The sequence below is a fragment of the Maylandia zebra genome, linkage group LG6 (assembly GCF_041146795.1).
Source record: "Maylandia zebra isolate NMK-2024a linkage group LG6, Mzebra_GT3a, whole genome shotgun sequence".
NCBI lineage: Eukaryota > Metazoa > Chordata > Actinopteri > Cichliformes > Cichlidae > Maylandia > Maylandia zebra.
Window position 1 is genome coordinate 30976928 of NC_135172.1, and position 22933 is coordinate 30999860.

At 39.2% G+C, this 22933-nt stretch overlaps 2 protein-coding genes across 6 annotated transcripts; one reads left to right on the forward strand and one right to left on the reverse strand.

Annotated features, from left to right (window-relative positions):
- Window positions 1-844: 844 nt before the first annotated feature.
- acox1 (acyl-CoA oxidase 1, palmitoyl) lies at window positions 845-17529 on the reverse strand. 4 transcript variants are annotated; one of them, XM_004539234.5, is made up of 14 exons: window positions 17322-17529; window positions 16018-16177; window positions 12573-12733; window positions 8745-8852; window positions 8527-8646; window positions 8299-8414; window positions 7720-7889; window positions 7170-7332; window positions 6543-6733; window positions 6094-6273; window positions 4027-4132; window positions 3288-3431; window positions 2914-3120; window positions 845-2710 (listed from the first exon to the last, which is right to left on the reverse strand). In XM_004539234.5, exons 1-14 carry the CDS (start codon window positions 17428-17430, stop codon window positions 2660-2662), a joined length of 1986 nt encoding a protein of 661 aa, XP_004539291.1. In that variant the 5' UTR covers window positions 17431-17529; the 3' UTR covers window positions 845-2659. The 4 variants fall into 4 exon arrangements, with proteins under 4 accessions (XP_004539291.1, XP_004539289.1, XP_004539290.1 ...); XM_004539232.5 differs by lacking the exon at window positions 12573-12733 and adding an exon at window positions 9912-10072 and having other exon boundaries at window positions 17322-17528; XM_004539233.5 differs by lacking the exon at window positions 12573-12733 and adding an exon at window positions 12072-12232 and having other exon boundaries at window positions 17322-17528.
- On the forward strand, window positions 17515-22726 carry ten1 (TEN1 subunit of CST complex). 2 transcript variants are annotated; one of them, XM_004539236.3, is made up of 3 exons: window positions 17515-17726; window positions 21014-21150; window positions 21810-22726. In XM_004539236.3, exons 1-3 carry the CDS (start codon window positions 17638-17640, stop codon window positions 21953-21955), a joined length of 372 nt encoding a protein of 123 aa, XP_004539293.1. In that variant the 5' UTR covers window positions 17515-17637; the 3' UTR covers window positions 21956-22726. The 2 variants fall into 2 exon arrangements, with proteins under 2 accessions (XP_004539293.1, XP_024658469.1); XM_024802701.2 differs by having other exon boundaries at window positions 17522-17726; window positions 21014-21171.
- The last annotated feature ends 207 nt before the right edge of the window (window positions 22727-22933 follow it).

Below are 22933 nucleotides of genomic sequence, written 5' to 3' on the forward strand. Positions count from 1 at the left end.
TGTCCATTGCCCCCTCACCACACTCATATGCATAGAGGTCATTTACTCCAACTCCTACACAAATATGCAGCATGCTTCATTGCACTGTCTGGTAGCTTATTCATTAGCAAACAAGCTGCTTATTCTACATTACAATCCTGTGATTTTAATAGCAATGTGTGTACATTACTTTGTACCCATTCAAAAATCAGTCTTAAGGAATAGTGAACTACATTTTGCAGTAGTTGCTTTGTATTTGGACCAAAGTCATATTTGCATAGTAATTCAACAAGTTCAAAGACTAGTTTACTACTGAAATATTTCTCATTACTATGTAATTTGTTAACCATTAACAGATCAAGCTGTTGCCAATTTCAAAGCAGTAAGGAGTAATTCTGCAGCTGACGCACCTGCATTTCTGGATGTGTCTGATCAGTTTTATTTTATTATTTTGCAATGATGTTAAATTTTCGTTCGTGTAAACTGTAAATGTTTTTCCATGTAGGTTTGCAGTACTTCAGGTACTCGTGTAACATTGCCTACTATATAGCTCGAAAAACATTCCTTTCAACACTTAGGGAAAAATAATATATAGAAACCAAAAGATCAGTGTGAATACAGAATTTGCCTCTAAAGCAAAGTTAAGCTTCTTATTCTCCCAAAATATTTCTGCAAATACTTGCGAATATTCATTTAAAGGAACTCCAGGATTTTAGTGTCCAAACAGTTGGAAGTAAAAATAAGATACTGTTGGTCAAAGCCAGAAAATTCTGAACTGTATACATGTCACTCATTAATTTATTTCTCCAGATTTTTGTGGACTTTTTTGGTGGGTTTAAAAAACAAACAAACCCACACACAATGGTGATATTTCAGGTCATGTCTTTATTTGCCAACCATAAAAACTGTTCTTACTCATTGAAACATGTTTTTATTTTAGCTTTTAAAAAAGAAAAGAAAAAAAAACAAACCTCAAACAGCTTACTCTTATATAGTGATCATTGTGACCGTTTAACAAATCAAAATAGTTTTGTGAAAAAAACAAAACAAATGAAATGCAATTACTTGTGAGAATATTCTGAATTAGAGTCAAGAAGAAGAAAATAAAACTCCTCCCCACCCACAATGACTGCACAAATTAGAAGACCAGTGTTACGAACAACTTTGTCATCAGAACTTACAGCAGACCCAAACCATTAAATACAGGATCGAAACAGAAGGAGTCATGTGATAACATTCTGAATTAATGGTCAGGCAAATAATTATTATACAAATCATCATCGTCTACAGCGAGGTTTTAGATTTAAGCTCACTGCCCAACAAGTCATTTACAAAAAAAAAAAAAAAAAAAAAAAAAGTAATTTTACTGCTTTGCAGCATCACTTAAACAATTGCACTCTGAGATAAAAGGAACATTTTAGTAAACAAATTCATTTAGATTTCTTAGATTGAAATATGTTAGAATAAATGAAAAAACAAAAAAAAAAAAAAATCCATCCAGACCTTAACATAATCATGCTGAGCATTTACAGATACAGAGCCGATACTGTCAGAAACTGAAGCTTTGAGAATCCTAGCGTGCTGAACTTGATCTTCTCTCAGCCCCAAATTTTTTCCACCGTCTCAAATGTGCACACTGCCTCTCAGCTGTCCAGTGAGCTCAGCTCCTATTTATGGAGCACCAATACGGCGGACTTGCCATGTGACATAATGTTGGTCATTGTGTGGGAACAGATGCGGAATAAGAAATAAGAGAAGAGGCAGACAGATTCACCTTTTTGACTGAAATAAGACAACTGGAGGATTTAGGCAGTTAAAGGCTTGTGGGGACTACAGCTGGTGACGTGGGTTTACAGCCGACTGCAGCAGATGCTGTTAAAAACGGCCACATTTCTGGGGTACAGATGCTGAACATTTGATACTAAAACAAAATCACAGATTTCAAGTGAGCCATCATTTAGCAGTGACTTTTACGATCATTTTATTACAATAAGTGACTGAAGAATCTCTCTTTATGAAAAAGTTTTTCAATCGAAAATTGTATCTGAAACAAACGGAAGTCTGCCATGTTATTGGTTGAATCTTGGTTGAATCACTGATGTGAAACTACTCCTTAAGCAGTACCATGATTGATAAATGTTATGGACAAACAAAAGCCTCTTCAAATAATTAAGAACAACAGTTTGTCACCCTGATTTTACCATTAGCCGATTGCCCACATTATGTAACAATCAGACATTCTGTACTTGCTAGAAGAGAGAGGGAGAAGAAAAAAGGAAATTTCAGGCATGCAGCAAAGAAATTGAGGGGAAAAAAACTGACCACAAATAATACTTTGCAGTAGATGTTCTGTTCAAAAGGCAGGTCAGTCTAAAATTGTAAATGTGTGATTGTTAGTGTTAAAGCTATTCTTCAGGTCTCTCAGTGGGCTCACTTTATCAATTTTCAGTCTTGGTTGCATTTCCATTTCCCTTCATAAGACACATCTACTCACTTTAAATTCCCTTCTCTCACTCTCTACTATCTTATAGGGTTAGTTCACCATCTACCATGGCCTTAAGAGGGCTAATATTTGAAATATACCAGCTGGTAGCTAGTAAAAAGCCTCATGGGATAGATTAGTACTGTTGAGCCTGCAGAGTCAAAGGGTCCGGCCAGGAGGTGAGGTTCATGGATCAGTTCACAGTTTGGACCGCAGAGGCTTCAGGTACTTGTGGAAAGATTCGTGTACCTGTAGGGAGGGGGAAAAAAAAAGTTGCTGAAATAATGCATTGCATTGTACACAATGATCACACAAACAGGTTTAGTGTGAGGTTGGATTTGCCAACATCTTCATTTTCATATAAAACACACTCGAGTTCCACGCTGCTGATAAATGCAAAGAGCAGCTTAGCATTAACACTGTGACCATACAACCTCGTGGGCTCGACTGACCTCTGTAGCATTGAGGGGGGATTTGCGAGCCCACTCGAACATGTGCTCATAAACATTCCCATCGTATCGTCCCAGGACCGAATTCAGCTTCTTGTCGTGGATGTCAAAGGCATCCGCCAGGGCCACAGCGTTGGGCCTCAGCTGAGCCAGCAGCTCCTTGATTCGACTAGAAATCTGCATCACCTGAGGCACACTCAGCAGTCCGGCCTAGAAAAAGAATTTGAGAAAAACAAAAAACAAAAAAAACCAAACCCACAACACCAGCAGCTGTAGAAATTTGGATCTTAGATCAGACCAAGCTGAGCAGTAGAAAGAGCCTTGAAACAGCACTGTTGTGCTTATCTGCTGACCACACACATGATGATTTTGCTTACCTGTAGGAAGTCTCCAGAGTTCTTTGTGATGCCATACAGGGTGTAGAGCAGAGCCAGGGTTGACAGCACTGAGTGTACTGCAGTATCAGCAACCTCCCCAAGCTTGTCAGTAAAGAGTTTCACTACAACATAGTGACAGTGGGCCTGAACACAAGAGAGAAAAAAAAAAAAAGAATATACATATACACACATATATACACATACACGGGGCGATCGTGGCTCAGGAGTTGGGATTTCGCCTTGTAATCGGAAGGCTGCCGGTTCGAGCCCCGGCTTGGTCAGTCTCGGTCGTTGTGTCCTTGGGCAAGACACTTCACTCATTGCCTACTGGTGGTGGTCAGAGGGCCCGGTGGCGCCAGTGTCCGGCAGCCTCGCCTCTGTCAGTGCGCCCCAGGGTGGCTGTGGCTACAATGTAGCTTGCCATCACCAGTGTATGAATGTGTGTGTGAATGGGTGGATGACTGGATATGTAAAGCGCTTTGGGGTCCTTAGGGACTAGAAAAGCGCTATATAAATACAGGCCATTTACCATACACACACACACACACACACACACACACACACACACACACACAAGAAACAGAAGAACCGAAGATACTGACTAGTAACAAACAACCTCCAACTTTAGGGCAATATTCAAAGGGTGACAGATGTTTTAGATATTCTTTTCAAGTAAAACCTTCCAAGGTTAGTCATAATTTATTCATAAAAAAGGACAATCAAGCAAAATTGAACTTACATTTGAGGCTCTGACCAGGTCAATGGCGCTGTTGTTCCAGGCATCCTCCTGACTCTTCCTGCGTTGCAGCTCCTGCTGGATGCTCTTCGCTGCCAGCTCCACTAGACTATAAACACAGAAACATAGCGTGCATTAAGCAACAAAGCCAGAATTACCTCCTTGTGGTTGTAGGTAAGCTGCAGTTTTCCATCCCAGTATGTCTAGACTAAAATGTGTACCGAATGCTCTTCAATGGATCAACATTAAAGATTAGCGCTGACCTACAGAGTTGCATACTGAATACAACTAAATGTGAGTACGATCAGTCTTCTCTTTTTGATCTATAATTGTGAACGAAGAGTGTTTCATGTCACACTAAAGTTGACTTTTAACCTTTTGTGATGGAAAACAAAAAAAGATGAGCCCCTCCTATGACAGTAACTAGTGTTTGCATAATAGACTTAATAGATAAATAGCAGGTTTACACCAAAGACTTGGAGGAAGATAGTACACTAGTTAACCTACAACATTCAAGCTTCAATGAATACATCTAAAATTGGGCTTAGACAGGGATTATGAAGTCCTGGATTAAGGCAAGTAAGCTAAAAATGAGGTTTTATGCTGTGAAATAATGATAAAAAAAACAAACAAACAAACGTTTTTGTGGCATTGCTGATGTTATGACAGATACTGTAAGAGCGGTTTCTTCTTTGGTGGTAAACAAAACAAATGCAGGGGTACAAAGAGAGCATTTTACAACTTGGGGAGGCAGAGCAGCCACCAACCTTAAACACAAATTAACTGAATTAGTTTGAGTCCGAAACGATACAGTATGTGCGCCCTTTGGATGAAACGAGAAACTTCCAGGTGCCTCAAATAATCAGAAACACGTGGATTAAGATAAAAAGGGGAGATGAGAGAAGTTGCCTACGCTCCCTGACAAACACTGCTGAGTCCAAGTTAAACCTGCCTCCCTGATGGATTTATTTAATCTTCAATTTAGAGACGCTTTAATCCTCCCTCTTGCAATCGCCTTAGTTAGAGCAGGCAGAAATGTACGACTGAGCAAATGTCAGACTGTGCAAGTCCATTTTTAAGAAACACCAAACAAGCTTTTTAGTCTGGTTCTTGACTAAAGCCTCACCCCTCCCAAGCCTTACCTACCTGCCAACACAGAGTCAGTGTTTGACACCATAACACTCATTTAGTTTTTTCAGATATGTCAACTCCTCTTATGAAAAACTAGCCTTTTACTACTTTCTTTTCATCTGTTTAGTCCCAATACTTTAAGCATCATTTTCTTAATACTATTAAAAAAAAAAAACAAAACAAAACAAAAAAAACAAAACACCCAATTATAAATGCATATTTGCCTTTTAACCCTCTGATGTTTAAAGTTGGACCACATTTTAAAAAAAACCCACACTTCCACCACAGTTGACACTCCTTGCCGGATGGGTTTCGATAATGACAGCTGCATATCATGTCACATGCAGGAAATGACCAACAACTGCAGGTGTAAGTCAGACTTGCACTAGCAAACTGAACTATTAAAGAGATCAGTAGTGACGACTGCAAAACTTGTTTTTAAAAAGAAAATACGGTGTATAACATTTAAGGAAGGACAACACTCAGTGGAAACCCATTCCCAAATATGAATGGGAATCAAAAAGCAACTTTGTCAGAGACCATCGTGATCATGGTTCTCAGTTGTGAAGTGGCAGCATGGAGAGGGCATATTTTACCACCCCGACTGCACTTTACTGTGTAGAAATGTTACTATACACAGTAAAATACACAGATTTCTTCTCTGTACACAGTTTAAAATTTTTTGTACACAACTTCTTTTATGGTTTTTCATTTTTCTAATATCTCCAATTGACTTTTCTTCCTGACTTCTTCCTTTTGCTGCTGGAGCGTGAATTTCCCCAGTGTGAAATCCAATGTTCAAGTTCCACCACCTTTTCTAATGTACGAACCCAGAAAACCTGTACAATTCTACTAGATATATAAATATTAAGGGCAAATAAAAGGAAACGGGTAATATTTCATGTAACAAGGTCATCATCTTTCCCACTGCTTTCTTACATGGCTGCTCGGAGTTTGTAGACCTCCGTCAGGCTAGTCAGGTCATTGATGTCAACCACTGTTGGCCTGGCAGCGACGGGCTGTGGCTGCACCCTCCGCACATCTGCTTCGTTCAGGTATGACACAATGCCGCTCAGCTGCTGGCCTGCCTTAGCCTGTTTGTAGCTCTTCACCAGGTATCTGCAGACACGAGTGCTCAGTTTAACAGTTAGATGCGCAAGATAGCTAGCAGCTGCGTTTCTATCAATTGAAAGCTTTACAGAAATATTTACTGTACCTATTAGAAATAAAAGTTAACATATCTTCATTTTTCAACTAACTGCATGTTTTAGTCATCGGTGTGAAGGTGAGTTTATGAACGGAGCTTATATGTTACACCACCAATACTGACACATAATTCAGCTTCAGTAGTTCTCTAATTTGTGGTGTTAAATGTCACTTTGCGTTACCTGGCAGTCTGCAGCATCATGACTGTATTCTCTCCTTCGTAGGTGCAGGTAGGGGTAAACTCAACATAAATGTCCGGCAAGGCACTGCTTCGAGAGTAACCGTGGCCACCACATGACATGCGGCACACCTCGATGGCTGAGGTCGCTTCCCATGAGGTGAAGGCCTTCAAACCCGCAGACAAGGCATGGAGCTGTGAATTAGAGAGCAAAGCAAGTGAAACAGATTAATTCATAGCTATGAATGAATTAAACTTAAGAAATGGGAACAAATATATGGTTCTGAGACAGGCTGGACTGAAAGTAAGTGGAAGAAAAAAAAAAAAAAAAAAAAAAAAAAAAAAAGCAGTCTGTCCAAAGAAAGAGGACAGGCCACCATTCCACCAAAAACCAGCAACCGTGCCATCAAACAAAACCATATGCCACACAGATATGCTTCAGAAATGTCTGGTAATTGCTTTTCTAACATTTTGCTCAAAATTCCAAACAGATTTGTTTTTTTAAAATGTAAAGTGTAAAAATCTATTTAAAAAAAAAAAAAAAGAAAAAGTGTTTTTAAATGTTATGTGATTAATCTGTCCATTGAGCAATTAAGCTTTGCTGCCCCACATGAGGATGGCTGGTCAGTACCTCAGGCATCTCGCTGAAGTCTCCCTGGTTGATGTCTTCAGTAATGCGGTGGTAGGTCTGCCTCATGTACTGGCCAACAAAAGTGAAGGCATAGGCTGTGGCCAGCAGAGGGAACAGCTTGTACTGCTGTGTCTGATAGTCGAGGATCTGAGGCTCTGGCTCTCTGTGCAATAGAAACACAAAACTATTATTATTTTTTTTTTTTTCATGATTGAAACAGTGACGCAGACGAGTGAGACCACCGAGTTTAATGTCTCAGGTCTTTTTTTATAGTCACCTATGCAAAAGTTGCAGATGTGTCAATCCTAGCTGTTTGCACTGCAGTATACTTCACATCACATACCGCTGGGATTCATTTTTCCTTTATGCTGATATTCGGGCAAACTAGGAACCACTAGTAGAGTGAAGTACTTTAAAGTACTAGTGTAACGTTCAGCCTGTTCACTTGATTTATTTCAGCTCAACTACAAATTTGTTTTTACTCACTACTTTTGAGTCATGAGATGTTTGTGCAAATGTTTGCATTGACAGCGATCAACTGTCCACTGACCCTGGCCGTATTTCAGACTGGTGACGCACGGCACTGTAGCGGATGGCAATGGTGGAGGACTTTGCAAGGGCTCGAGCTGACTCGGCGACAATCATGGAGCGGATGAACACCATGGTGCCGTAGGTCAGCTTAGTACTTGGTGGTTTCACATAGGTTCCATCTGGCTCCACCTGGTGGACAGAGTCATATTGAAGCCCCACTTGAAATGTATTTATTCTGTATCCATATAACCACCAACAACACCAAGTGTCAATGCATATTACCAAATTGAATAAGTATTTTTTGAGTAATTCTTGCAAGGCATTTGCAAATGTAATCCCAATGAGGACACAATTTCTGACACTCATCAGTTAAACCACCACTGTTAGCACAGATTGGCGCTTGATTATAAAATAATCTGCATGGAGCAAAAGGACAAGAAATGGTTGAAACATGACCAATAACTGTGCATTATTGCAGTAACGGGGTATAATTTCAAGATCAGCTATTCCCTTCCCAAACATCACAAACAAAGAGCTGAGGTAAATTAATCCACTCATGGCGAATCACTGCTGTTAAAAAGACAAACTTTCATTTCACCTTGGCGTATTTCATCAGCATGTTTTCCCGTGGAATTCGTACGTTCTCCAATTTCAGGAAGCCGTTGTCAACTTCATTGAAGCCAAACTTGGGGCCAATGTCACCAACAACAATACCTGAGAGAGAAAGACAAACAAAGCTAGTAAGAGAAAAAGTGAGATGGACAGAAAGGATGAGGACTTACTTTACAAATATCACATTCAGAAAGTCATCACAGACTGTGGTTACCTGGCAGGGGTAAATGTGTGTTCATATCTCTGATGGGTACGATGAAAGCATGCAGACCATGGCAGTTTCCAAGAGTGTAAAGCTGTGCTAACACTATGGCATGGTTGGAGGTTTTCCCAACTAGAAAGAGAGGGTGAAATGGTTAAAAGCAAAACAAGAAAACCCCACAAACGCTATTCATGATGAAACCCCAGACCTAACGGAGTCAAAACACTTACGTCCTCCGGGCCACCACTTGATGGAGCTCACAGTGGGACTGTTCAAGACAAACTCTTGAGTGGCTGGATCATATGTGGCTGTGGTCTCCAGCCCTCTAAGGTGTGTGCCTGGAGTGATTCAATATGTCAAAGGCCACCAGACACACATGCAGAGAACACAGTTAAAAAGCAAAAGTAGTGCATCACAATGCTGGTTAGACATTAGCAGTCGATCTGATGATTTTTATGCAAAACTACTACTACTGTTAACAAACATGCCTAGACTAAAAATTACATTTACAGAACACAACTTTAGCATCAGAGATGGAAAAAAAAAATCTAAGTTTAAACTTATAATAAATTGACAGCACATTTGGCCCTTGAGACTTAAAATGGAGTATCCAGTATAAATTGACTTAAGTAAAATAGCTGAATCCACTTCTCTCCGAGAGAAGCTTGTAGGTGTTTGACAGATCTTAATTTTCAATCACAATTTTAAGATGATTCAGTTCTATGCTGTTTAAGCTGGATTTTACTGGTTTTTAGTTAAAGACATAACAGCCCATGCTGTTAAAGTATAGTAAAGATTATTAGTGAAGACAAGAAAACAAAACAAAAACACAAACCAGATAAGAAGAGCTACTGTGGAACAGGAGGGGTGGCCAGGGAGTAGAACAGCCAGTGAGAAACTACTCAATGTTTCTCTGTGTTTACATTTTTTTTTTAAAGTTCTGAAAGGAAAACTTTACACTTGTCCAGTGGCCCCGTGGACACAGATGTTATGTAAATGAATCATTAGTTTCAAGATTTTTTTTCTCTTTAACAAAGAAAACACTTCCACTGTTAGAGATATACTGGATGCATTTACCATCATCTAATCTTAAAGTAGCACAGTGGTTTAACTCTTACTTTGTTTGCAGCAGTTCTCTAGTTGACTAAATTTACCTAAATTCCTTGAAGTGTCTTTAAATAAACCACTTGTACACCAGCGCATATTTTGGTTGGTGAATATACATATTTGAATAATAAACCAGTGTTGAATGCCATGTGTAAAATAAGCAGCACTAAGTTCTTTCTTACTTTAAATTGCAACCAACCTGACTCAATAGTTTGTGGGAATATCGACAATAAAATTAAAAATGGCATCGTGTTCCTAACTGGCCTACTCTGTTTCGGACTTCATTTTACCGTGGCCCATCTCAGTCTGAGCGTAGGTGCCGATGATCTTTAGGGTCCAGGCGGGCATGAAGAAACGGTCCATTTGCTCTGGGGTGGCCTGGTTGAGTAGTGTGGGCAGGAACATCCCGAGATGAAGATCCAGGGGCTCTGGCCTGTCAGGGTGCACACATCTTGGCCACGCAAGGCAGTGGGAAATGGGGAAAAAAAATCAGGTTGTAATGTAGAAAGGGCGAGGAGAAGGGACGCAGATGGTGGAAATGATTATGAAGAGTTTAAGACAACGTTAGCAGAGATGAATGAGAAGATAATGATGCAGTTTTGTATCCGCAGAAAGAATTATTTACAGGAATTGAAATAGTGATGCAAGAATAAAAGACATGTGCACAAGCAGCAGAGAAAGAGGTGACAAAGACAAATTAAAACAATTTGTCAGCATGACATGCATATTGGAATTGCTGATTTGATCATGTGGTGAGAATCTAACTTCAAACTTCATAAATGCCATTTTCCAAAAGTTTGTCTTTAGTAGCTGGATCTACACATTTACCCATACCACTGACAGGGATGACCAAGACTTGAACTTTAGCCTACTCTCAGTTTGGGTTGCTCAGTTGGCAACAACTCAAAGCCACCAAAAATGTTTAGGGGAGTTGAACGGATACATAGATGTAAACTGGACCTGCTTGTTACAACGCTGACAGAATGTATATTAATTAAGTCTAAAGAGATAACTGGTAGTGTTATTTATATGCTCGTTTTGAATATGATACTAGTCACATGTTGGGAAATCAAGTTGGGATGGGGCAGCCAAAGTGGAACATTTAATTATTAACATGACTTTGTAGTTACAAAAACAAAACAAAAAAGGATAGTGCTTTCTTTGGTCCTGAGATCATTTACAATGGACAAAAATTGTTTAATGATTTTTGGAACCCATGGTTAGAGTGTCCTGCAGGCTAAAGAGGAGAAGGAACATTAAACAGTCCAGTCATTGAAAGGATTCAGTGTGTCGTGAAAAAAAATAAACAAAACCAAACAAACAAAAAAAAACCCCAAAACAAAACAGAAGCAGTTAGTTCCTAAACAAAGGAGCAAAAATGTGCCACCCCCAACTTAAATAAAATAGTGTAGCAGGCAGCAAATTCAAAATGAGCAACTGTTGCCAACACACAGTGCAGAGTTTTTATTTTTTTTTTGCATCATTTTCAGTGAATATGGGGTCTAAATCGCAAATTCCAGCAGTCTGATATTAGGAATAGCCTCACAAGAGTGTTAAGGCACCCTTGACCACAACTAAGTGTTCTCTCTAACTGACCCAGTGTAGGCTCAAACCAAACTGAACTGGTGAGTGAATACAGGGGTAAATATTAAGTGCAGCTTTGTGACAGATTTACAAATTCAAAATAACATCCACCAGGCTTTTTAACAGAAAGCCACCAAACAATAGCTGCTTGGCCTACATTCTCTCTCACATAGATTTGCTAATTTCTCAGATTACAAAGAGACATTCAGAGGCCTCATTATGAACTCATGAGCCACAAACTTCTGCAGCTTATAATGCTGCTTCTCTTACTCTTTCAAGACTTCATGAAAAAGACAACTGAACTAGTTTCATGTTTCTAGTTCCCATCATTTCAAATCCACAGGCCAAACAAAGACAGGCCATCTCTGATCAGTTATTCAGTCTTAATTGTTAAAATCATGCATAGAAAAGAGTGCAAATCAGGGGAGCAATCAAAATATACACAAGCTTCATAATCGGGGCATTATCAACATAGAAAGGGGAATGAAAGAGTCAGTGGGAAGGAAGTAGACTTAGAAACTGCTTATGGGAAAGTGTTGATGACATAAAACTAGTTTAATATTTAGGGTCTAAATGGGAACTTCTACTGAAGCTACGCTAATAGCATGGATAGATCTACATGTAGCGTCTTTTAGAAAAGCATGCAAACTGCAAACACAATCATAAGGACACACATGCAACTACTTTGGATTTTCTCAATATTTTGCTTCTGTCAAACACATACAAGAAATTAGAGTTATGGTTTTAAATGTTTTATTCTTTTGCTCAAATGTGACTGCTGATCATTTATCAGCAGAGGATGATAAAGTTTTGTCCAAGGGCCTTAATCAACATTCAGTAAGTTCAAAGCTAAGTCCAGGACTGACCGTGACCCATCTCAGTTTGGGCATAAGTGCCCATCACCCGGTAGGACTCTGCCAAAGGCAACCATTTCTTTTTTTGGTGATGGTCACATTGGCTGTGCAGGAATGGGATGAACATGGCAAAGTGTAGTCCCAAAGGCTCCTGATTGTTGCCTTTGACCATACTGGGTAAAGGGAAGTGTACACAAGTGTGGTTCAGACAATGTTAACTCGCATATTAGACATGGATAATTTGATTACATCCAATTGGAAGTTTTCTACATACATCAAGTTTGGATCTGTCAAACACATACAAGAAATCAGAGGTATTCTTGGTGTTAAACACTTTTCCCATCCTGCTTAAAATGGCATTTTGCCTGGCCTTAGAGATCATTTATTAAACTTTTTTGGGGAAAAATAAAAATTGTAAATTTGAAGCGTTTCAACACAGAATCATTAAGTTTTGTCTAAGGAACTCCAGAAAAATTAAGTTAATTTGTGTCAAAAGCTAAATCCAAGACTGACCGTGACCCATCTCAGTTTGGGCATATGTGCCCACCACCTGGAAGGACTCTGTCAGAGGCAACCATTTCTTTTTTTGCTGAGAGTCACACTGGCTGTGCATGGTTGGAAGGAACACCCCAAAATGTATTCCCATAGCCTCAGGGATGTTGCCTTTGACCATACTGGGTGAATACAAGGTCAGATTTACCATCAACTCAAATGTTAGATGACTGCATTATTTTATGACATCAAGTTTATTTCCTATATAGTGATATTAAGTTTGGATCTGTCAAACATACAAGAAGAGAGAGACACTCTGTTCAACAGTTCCCAGTTTTGCTAAAATAAAACAACCCCAAAATAGTCTCGTCTTCCCCAAAATATAACTTAGATTAAACTCTCAAAAGTTGCAAATTTGAGGCATTTTAGCACAGCATCATGAAGTTGTGTCTAAGGGTCTTAAATAGTCAAGCCAATAAGTTTAAAGTAAATCCAAGAATGACTGTGACCAGTTTGGCCAGATTTTACCAAGTGGAGCAACCCCCCCCCCCCCACACACACACACAAAAAAAAAGCAAAAATGCAAGTGAAGAGATCTAACAGTACTCATTTTAAAACAAAGATGCATGGACTTTAATGTACAAAGTGTGCTAATTAGCCAGTCAAAAATAAATATACCCAATGAACCCAGTAAATAACCAAAACAGTGTGTGCATTAGGGCTGCCACAAACGATTATTTTGATAGTCGACTAGTCACCGATTATTTTTGCGATTAGTCGACTAATCAGATCATCATCCATTGGACGTAAAACGTACAGCTTATTGCACCAGCAGCATCTGCTCTTATATAACTAGCATTAGCTTACAGCTTTAAGTGTTTAAGGTATGTGCTAACTAAAAATAAAGACAAGATGATAGTTTGTTTCAGTGAAGTTTAATAAACTCCTTGCTATCTAAAATATAACAGGACACTGGAGTATATTCTGGAGCATCTCACACTTCTGATAATCAGCTGTCTGCTTGACGTTTATTCAGCTGTGTAAAAACTATAACTTTAATCTCAGCCAAACAGATTTACTCAGGAACAAATAAAATACTAAAAGAAAAAAAAAAAAAGCCAAACAATAACATTTTTAATTTATCTAAGTGACTCATATGTTTAACCTGAGTAGCGAAAGACGGCGGTGGGTTTGAAAACGATTTGCCGGGAGTCCGGTGTTCTCACGGCTCTAGTTAGCCTAGCCCCCGGCTAGCTATCGAGCTAGTGGGTAACAGACGTCTCCAAAAACGTCGGAGCGCTTTTGAAAATATGTGGTGTCTTGATAAACTGAGCAGATATTTGAGGTTTCCACAGCTACATTCCCGCCTGAAAATATGTTAAACGTTTATTTTGTGACCCAGAAAGAATAAGAGTAATATTAAAACTAACTAGCTGCCGCCATTGTTGGAAACTGAGCTGGGCCGTGCTATGAATTCTGGGACACAGCTTCTTCTTCGGGGTTTAACGGCAGCTGGCATCCTTGTACATGCAGTGCTGCCATCTTCTGTTTCAATCCGTTATTACACTCTTAAATCCTACTACTTATTCCTGCGTCTTTTGTGATCTTACAAAGCTTCAAACGACGCGTCGACTATTAAATCAGTCGTCGACAATTTTGATATTCGACGTAATCGTGACTAGTCGACTAATCGTGGCAGCCCTAGTGTGCATGGAAATGCAGATTTTAAACATGTGCTTCTCTACAAAAGCATTTAACAATTCAGATGAACTGGAGGCAGTGGAAGGAAAACCAATAGGGAATGTTTGGTTTTCTTTTTTTCTTTTTAAAAATGGGGCAACCCTCTTAGAAATTGCTGGGGACTGTGTGCAGATAAATCTGTACGATCTCTAGACAGATCCAACAGCTCAAGTGAAATACATGACAAACTATTACAGCGATTGTGTAGATAATGAACAAAGAACTTTGCTTACAGTCAGATCCTGACCCATCTGCTTTTTTAATAAGTGGAAACATTTTTCCCTGTATGTTATGCAATGTTGCAAGCCAAAGCCCCATTAAAAGCTGTATTTTGGCAGACATTTCAGTACAGCATGCATTATGTGGTAGTGGGGAAATTTTAAAACATTTAAAAATTAAAACAAACAGGTAACATGTCATGTTGCAGAGCTCTGTGTGTATGCACCTCTGAGAAAAAGGCACAGAGTTGCTCTTGTGCTCTTTGCAGTTTTCATTGTGGATCAATCTCTATGCAGAAATATGACATTCAACCTGAAACACTCCAAACCCATCTGCTCACTGTTCCTCATCAAAATATGACAATAGTCTTCAGTAATATGAGGACCAGAAGAATGTGGGGCTCAGCTCTAAACATGCAGGGTGAGAACTCAGTGACGAGCTACAGATCATTTGGGGATTTTTGACTGTTAATAAATCTGGACATGTGTCTTGACAACTCAAAGGATTTGTATGAATATGTGCAGTTTACAGTGGAAGTAAAGCTGCACTGCATGGTAGAGCTTTGAAGAATTGAGTTTAAGTAAATGCACACAGCTCATGAAGAAAGCGCACGATACGTGGCAGATTGCTGCCCTCTAACACAATTTTAATCTTTTGCGAACTTTGCTCCAGCTGCTTTTGTTGTTGACTTAGTTGCCAAGACTGGTTTAAAAAAAAAAAAAATCTACTTGATTGGGTTCAATTTGGAGGGGGGAGGGGGGCTCTTAACCTCCTAGGACCTGGCGTCCACATATGTGAACATCACATTTTGGGTTATTTAGACCAAAATACTAAAATTTGCTCTACAAGGGCCTGATATCCACTTACGAGGACATTATACTGCTACTGTTCTATCGAAATTTTAAACAAAAATCCTCATAAGTGGCTCTCATTTTTCTCAGAAACAAAAATTAGGTAAAACTTTTTTTATTTTTTTTTAAGTAATTCTTTGTTTTTACATTCATCAGGTTCCAATCAGCCCAAATATCAAAGAGAAATTAAAAATGCATGCCGTGGAAGAGTTCGGGTCTTAGGAGGTTAATTAAGAAAACTATATTAGGGCCGTTCATGTAACATCTGTGACACTGTTTGAGATTATTGCTCGGGAACAAACATTGGTTTTCGTTGCTTTGCATATCGCACACGAGCTGACAGAGAAGGTGGGTGGATAATTTGATTACTGTCAAAGTACAGTCGGGGTGTAGTAACATTAACGTACACCACATACACGATACTTTACCTTTGAGCCTCACATCATTTGCTTCATAAGAACATTTCGTTAAGCCTTTTTATGAGTATACGCTGAAATGCACTGAGTGTGATAAGCCCCCCCTCCCCACTTATACTTCTACAGATGAACAGCATCTACACACAAACGAGTGGATTTAAACATTTGCAGGCTGTTGTTTAATAACAAACCCATTTACTTTAACAGTTGGCTTTATGAGCAGATTCCTCTACCACATACCTCTTATAGTGGTAGATCTCCTCTGGGTCAGCAATACCATACTCTCTGAGCTTCAGGATCATTTGGGCACTTTTTCTAACGGCTTGGTCATAGCGCTCACTGCGGGACAAGAAGTTTGGGTCTTCTTCCTTAAAGTCTGGGTCGCTGAAAACGAGTGACTCTACAGTGGAAATTCAAACATTCATGCATTAGTAAGGCAGCTACTAATTGAACAGGTATGGCACGCTGAAAAGGATGAATCCCACAAATACCTCAAGGCCAAACACATAGTAAGCCTGTTTCACCAGAATTGAGTAGGACACAACCACTCAGCATCCTATAATAAACTGTAAAGAAGTCATTCGCTTAGCAGAATGGTTTTAGTGTCCCCCCCCCTATGTAAAAGACAGTAATTACATTTCTAAAAGAGGTCACATGGGAAGCTGGGATTGCTGCAAAGGTAACTCTACACATAAGCTGAGTTCAGTTCTGCTTAATATCAATAACTAATTCTTTCTCTTTATGAAGTTATTGGTGTGATTCTCCAGTCCCATGTGGCCCCTTGGGAAAATTAATTGTTCCCCCCTGTCCTGTGATCCCTGATGACACAAGAAACAGCTTCCGTTAGCTTGGCATTAGCAGTTTATCAGTTTACATGAGAGACACATTAACCTTTACTAAAAAAAAACACTGCAAATGCCCGTTTATTGATTTCCACAATGCCAAATTCCAGCTTGAATTTGGACATTGGAGTACCGGATGAAAGATTTCACTGTACATAAATATACCTCCATAGTAATCAGTATGCGCCTCAAGTTGTACGTGCTGAACTAACATTACACGGGACGTGTCAGCAGTTTGGGTTCATCTACCGCTGTCCACAATAAAAAAAAAAAAAGAGGAAAAAAAAGAAGTGGGTTAAAGTGCATTGCTTCAGTACAGTGAAACGCATGAAACGTAATCATAAATATAAATGACACTAAAGCCGAATTTAGATTCGGATCGCATAAAAATCATTGTGGCACAGTCACCTTCAGAAATGCCACTTTAAACTAATAATTCTGAGACTGATATCTAAAACATATAAAAGTGTGTTGCACCCCGGACACTAAAAGTCACCTGCAGGTTATGAGAGCTGCTAACACCTTAGCTAACAGCCGATGGAAACACGGCTGTGCTAACATTAAACTTCTCTTACCTTCACGTGAGTGTTTTTTACTTAAATACAAGTACAGGTCCCATGATCGTATTAAATCAAAACAGTCAGCAGCACCAAACGCGTTAAAATAACATGTTTTGATCAAGGAAGACATTTACAATCTCACCAATTTCTCGCCTTCTTCTGGTCTTTTCTGGGCCACCGTCCAAAATAAAGGTCAGTTTTTCGACGTCAAACGTGGCATTTTTTCTTTCCTTAACGATATCAGGATTCATGGTTCCGTCTCAGACTGGAAACAATACTTACTACTTAAAACTCCTGCAAACTGACGGCTTCTCCTGAATCGGCCTCTTATCCACGCAGGCGCAGAGAGGCGGAGGTAAGCCACGTGACATGTAGCGCGGAAGTACCAAGTCGTCTTCAGTTAAACGACTCTTAAATTTTAAATATACAAACCAAACATTTTTTTTTAAGAAATCGGGATGCTGCCCTTAGCTGCAGTTTTTCATTTCCCCTGGGAAATAAACTCTGGAAGCGTGGAGGAAGGACAATCAGTCAGAACATTTGGCAGGTGGGTTTTGTTTCAAACTAGAAAAAAATCTTCCGTGTGTGGTTAATGAGATCACGAACAGCCAGTTGTGACAAGCATAATATCTTGTATATACCTGATCTAATGTGGTCAGAGAGGACAGAATCAGACTTATATTAGTAGAGCTACGACTTTTGGTTGTATTTCAGTAAATTCGATATTTAATTTAAATTTTCTAAAGCATCTGTTTGTTGATTTAGCCCACACACCTTTATTCTTCCATAGGCATTAAGAGGGTAAGTAGCAACCAGATGCTGAGAATCAAATGCAGTTGAGCTATTGACCATGGGTAAAATGTGAACTTTTGACAGTTTTCTGGCTAGGAGCATTCAGATGTCTTTTAACATGGTGCCAAGGAGGAAAAATATCAACAATGATCTTTGATCATTAAAGCAATCTTCACTGCTTATCTGTCTGAGATGGATTACAAGACCAACCAATCTAAAGTCCATCGTTCAATAGTGAATTATTCACAAGTGGAAAAATATTCAAGACCGTTGACAGTCTTCCCAGAGGTCCATGCCCCATCAAATTCAACTAAAGGTCAGCCGTCTAATGGCCAGAGAAATAGAAAAAATGTTAGTTGTCAAAGTATCTTGAACTCTACAGGCTTCAGTTAGCCTATTAAATATTAAAGTTCATGATCATACTATTAGAAAACAAGACCAAAGCGGAGATATTAGACTATAATGAACAGCACCACATTTGGCAAATCAAATGCAGCATGTCAGCACGAACATTATGGGCCATAATTCCTCCACAATGATATTAGACACCGATAAAGTCATTTGTCAGAAAACGATTACTTCACGTTACTGTTGTTAAAGGTCAAACCACCTTCAAGTTACTGAATCATGAGGTGTACTTAGTTTTTCACTGCATGTGTTACAGTTAGAGACTTATTATACTTTCACAAATTAAGGCAATAGGATGCAGTACAAGTAAAAGGTGTTTGTAAGATAGTTAAAGTCTGAAAAACTGTTATTAAAACCATACAGTTTCTGAAAATTTCCTCTTAAAAATGAAAATCTTTGAAAATGAACTTTCTCTGCACTCTAGGATTTTTGCTGTCTTCACTGACTGGCAGCAGCACTGAGGGTGGTAGATGTTGACTCAGGCAGAAATGACTGTGTAACTGACATTAATGATTTCATAGCGCTTCTCTGCTCATACACCTTTATTTATCGTTATCCCCTATTCTCCTGTTTGTCACCTAAAACGTAAGTAATTTATAAAGTTTACTTTTATAATTAAAAAGTAAACATATGTCTGAACACAGACAGAACACAGACAGTGGAAAAATGTCAGTCCTAGTTTTACTGGATCTCAGTGCAGCATTTGATACAGTTGACCACAACATATTACTCAAACGACTGGAGAACTGGACAGGTCTTTCAGGAACTGTACTAAACTGGTTCAAAACATACTTAGAAAACAGGAAATACTTTGTATCAATAGGTAACTTCACATCCGAGCAGACAAGTATCACATGTGGAGTTCCCCAAGGTTCCATCTTGGGACCCCCTCTGTTTAACATTTACATGCTCCCACTGGCACAGATTATAAAGAACAACAAAATAAACTACCACAGCTATGCAGATGACACACAAATATATATCACAATGTCACCAGGAGACCGAGGCCCTGTACAGGCTCTTGGTAAATGCATTGAGGAAATTAATGACTGGTTGTGCCACAATTTTCTCCAACTAAACAAAAACAAAACTGAAGTAATAGTCTTTGGCGCCAAAGAAAAACGATTACAGGTCACCAGAGAACTTCAATCTATACATCTAAAAACCACAAACCAGGCGAGAAATTTGGGTGTAGTGATGGATGCAGACCTAAACTTAGAAAAACACATTAAGACAATAACAAAATCAGCTTACTATCACCTCAAGAATATATCAAGGATAAAAGATCTGATGTCTCAACAGGACCTGGAAAAACTAGTCCATGCATTCATTTTTAGTAGGCTTGATTACTGTAACAGCATCTTTACAGGTCTACCTAAAAAATCAGTCAGACAACTACAGCTCATTCAGAACTCTGCTGCTCGAGTCCTCACTAAGACCAAAAAAGTGGACCACATCAGTCCAGCTCTGAAGTCTTTACACTGGCTGCCTGTCCGTCAGAGGATAGACTTTAAAGTTCTGATGCTGGTCTATAAAGCTCTGAATGGTTTAGGACCAAAATACATCAGTGACCTCCTGACCCAGTATGAACCTTCCAGATCCCTCAGGTCATCTGGATTTTATCAGTTCCCAGAGTCAGAACCAGACACGGAGAAGCTGCATTCAGCTTTTATGCTCCTTATATCTGGGACAAACTCCCAGAAAGCCTCAGATCAGCTGAAACACTCAGTTTATTTAAATCCAGGTTGAAGACTCACCTATTCTCAGCTGCATTTGAATAAAGCACCAAATCCACACTTTAAGCTTAAATTTCAAAACTTACACTAACTACTGATCTTATCTGTTTTGATTTTATATACTGTTTTGTTTGTTTGTTAAGCTTAAATTTCAAAACTTACATTAACTACTGATTTTATCTACTGTTCTGATTTTATCTGTTTTAATTTAATATACTGTTTTGTTTGTTTGTTTGTTTGTTTGTTAAGTGGGTTTAGAGCTCTGGGTAGCTCCCCAGCTGGGTCTAGACTGGGTCTAGAGAGTATTTTAAATTCAGGGAATTTAAAATAGAAAGTAGCTCGTCCACAGAAGGACTGGTAGCTCCCCTTACGATAAGGGTTCAGATCGCGCGAACAGGTGTGAAATGTGTGTGTTTAGTTAGTTTGTTTGTTTGCTTGTTTTAATCAATTTTAAATCATGCTTTTTATTTGTTTTTGTTTCTAATGTCTCTGTAAAGCACTTTGAATCACCTTGTTGTTGAATTGTGCTATACAAATAAATTTGCCTTGCCTTGCCTTGCCTCACCTTATTACTATCAATTTAAAAAACAAATGGAGCAGATTAAACATACAGAAGCTACTGTGTTGTTCACACTTTATGGCCCCATTGGCTGTTCATTAAACCACTAAAACATACACAGATCAGCGATTATATCTTCTACATAGATTTAGACCGTACTGCCCTGTTTACACACTTTTTAAAAAAAAATATTGAAGGGTAGCTTTTGTGAACCGGTTGTGTAAATGATTATTTAAATTGTAAATCATACAAAGTTACTCTTGTATAGCTCAATAACTAAACCACGGATCTGGAAATGAACCAAATTCACTTTAAAATGTTTTACTCATTTTTTTTCAGACTTGTATGCTATCAGCCTGAGGAGTCCAGGGCTACGCTGTCAGCACAGCATGCTTCTAAAGAGCACCGTGTGGTTGTCCACACCTTGTTTGTGGAGCCCTTCAACCCCATAATTGGAGCCCAGTACACTGTGCTGGGTGAGATAGAAAATGATGAGAGTAAGAGAAATATTTCACACAGACAGACAGTGTGCAAAAATGTTGCAGGGGACTGTTCAGATGTTAATTTACCCTCACATAACTTAAAAATGGGAAACATTAAGCAAGTGTCAGTTTGTCCTGTGTGTGGTTGACCTGATGCCAGCTTTAAATGCTATGTTTGTTTGTTTGCGTTTGTTTTGGAGCGACCGTGGCTCAGGGGGTTGGGAAGTGTTGGGAAGCGTCTGTAACCGGAAGGTCACTGGTTCGATCCCCGGGCTCTCTGTCCTGGTCGTTGTGTCCTTGGGCAAGACACTTTACCCTTCCGCCTACAGGTGATGGCCAGAGGGGCCGATGGCGCGATATGGCAGCTTCGCTTCTGCCCCAGGGCAGCTGTGGCTACAACCGCAACTTGCCTCCACCAGTGTGTGAATGTGAGAGTGAATGAATAGTGGCATTGTAAAGCGCTTTGGGTGCCTTGAAAAGCACTATATAAATCCAATCCATTATTATTATTTTGGGCAAATGTAAATTGCAGTTCAGTACCAGTGAAATTTCTTTGACTCTATTTAGCTTTATGCTGCCTTTTGAAAAATTTAATTCAGGGATGATGTTTTAGTGCTATCACCTGCCTGTGTTTGTAACTTCTTGTCCTACAGGAGTCGGTGCAATGGTCCGTGCCCGTGTGCTGAACTGTGTTGACGGTGTAAACATTGCCCTTCTGGAGAAAGCCATCACTGAACAAAGAAACTTCTTCACAGAGAGGGAGCGCAAACTGGGTGCACAACCTGCAGATGCAACATGATCAGGGACTTTATTCATGTGGTTTCTTTGGTCATCAGAGCTGCAGTGATGCCCCTTGCTGTGCTGTCTGAACAGTGAACTTAATAACTGTCTAAATTTGCGTAAAAGACACGGGTTCACTTCTGAGAGTTTAAATGACTGTCCTGATCTGGGATTTTTCTGCACTTGATCAAGGGATTGCTTTTAAACAGCTAAAGCCCCGCATTAGTGGGGCATTATTAGATTTTCTTGTAGGGTCATTAAAGAGTTACAAACAGATGGTTTGGGTTTATGGCTCATAAATATGTCACATTTTTAGTTTTGTCTGTGATTCTGAAGACTCAAGGTGATGATTCGGCATGGACACAGCTTTAAAGATATGAGCAAATATCCGTATGCATGTAATATGATAAAACTTCACTATATGTCCAAACATACTGGGCCATCAGGAGCAGCTTGGCCATGGAAACATCAGTGCCAGAAGAGGTTAGGATTCTGCAGCTGTTAAGCCAGCAGAGTTTTGGTGAATATTATGCATTGCACCTCAAGCTGGTGCCCCCTTTCTGTAACTGTGCGTTGTCTGCTACTTTGAGACTGAATTGCGTCCTAAAAACTTTGCAAACGTAATATTGGGAAATCTCATCTGACTGTTAAAGTTTAGGTCAGGTTTATGTTGTCTGTCCCATTAATTTTATCAGCCAAGTGTGTTCTTAGCAGAAGTTAATATTAAGAAATGATCAGATGTAGAAATTTTTGTACAAATTGAAATAAAGGATTGTTTGAGTCATCAGTGGCTTCCTTTTAAGCCCCTTTTTGGAATCTATCATTTGCCTTAAATGTTTCATGAAAACAATTTTAATATTAGTCTAAGATCACCCAAGTAAATTTAAAAATACAGGTTTTATTGATTAATTTATTTAATATTTGATGATTTAATTTATTAAGGAAAAAAACTATCCAAACCTACGTGGCCCTATGTCAAAAACTAATCCCCCCACTT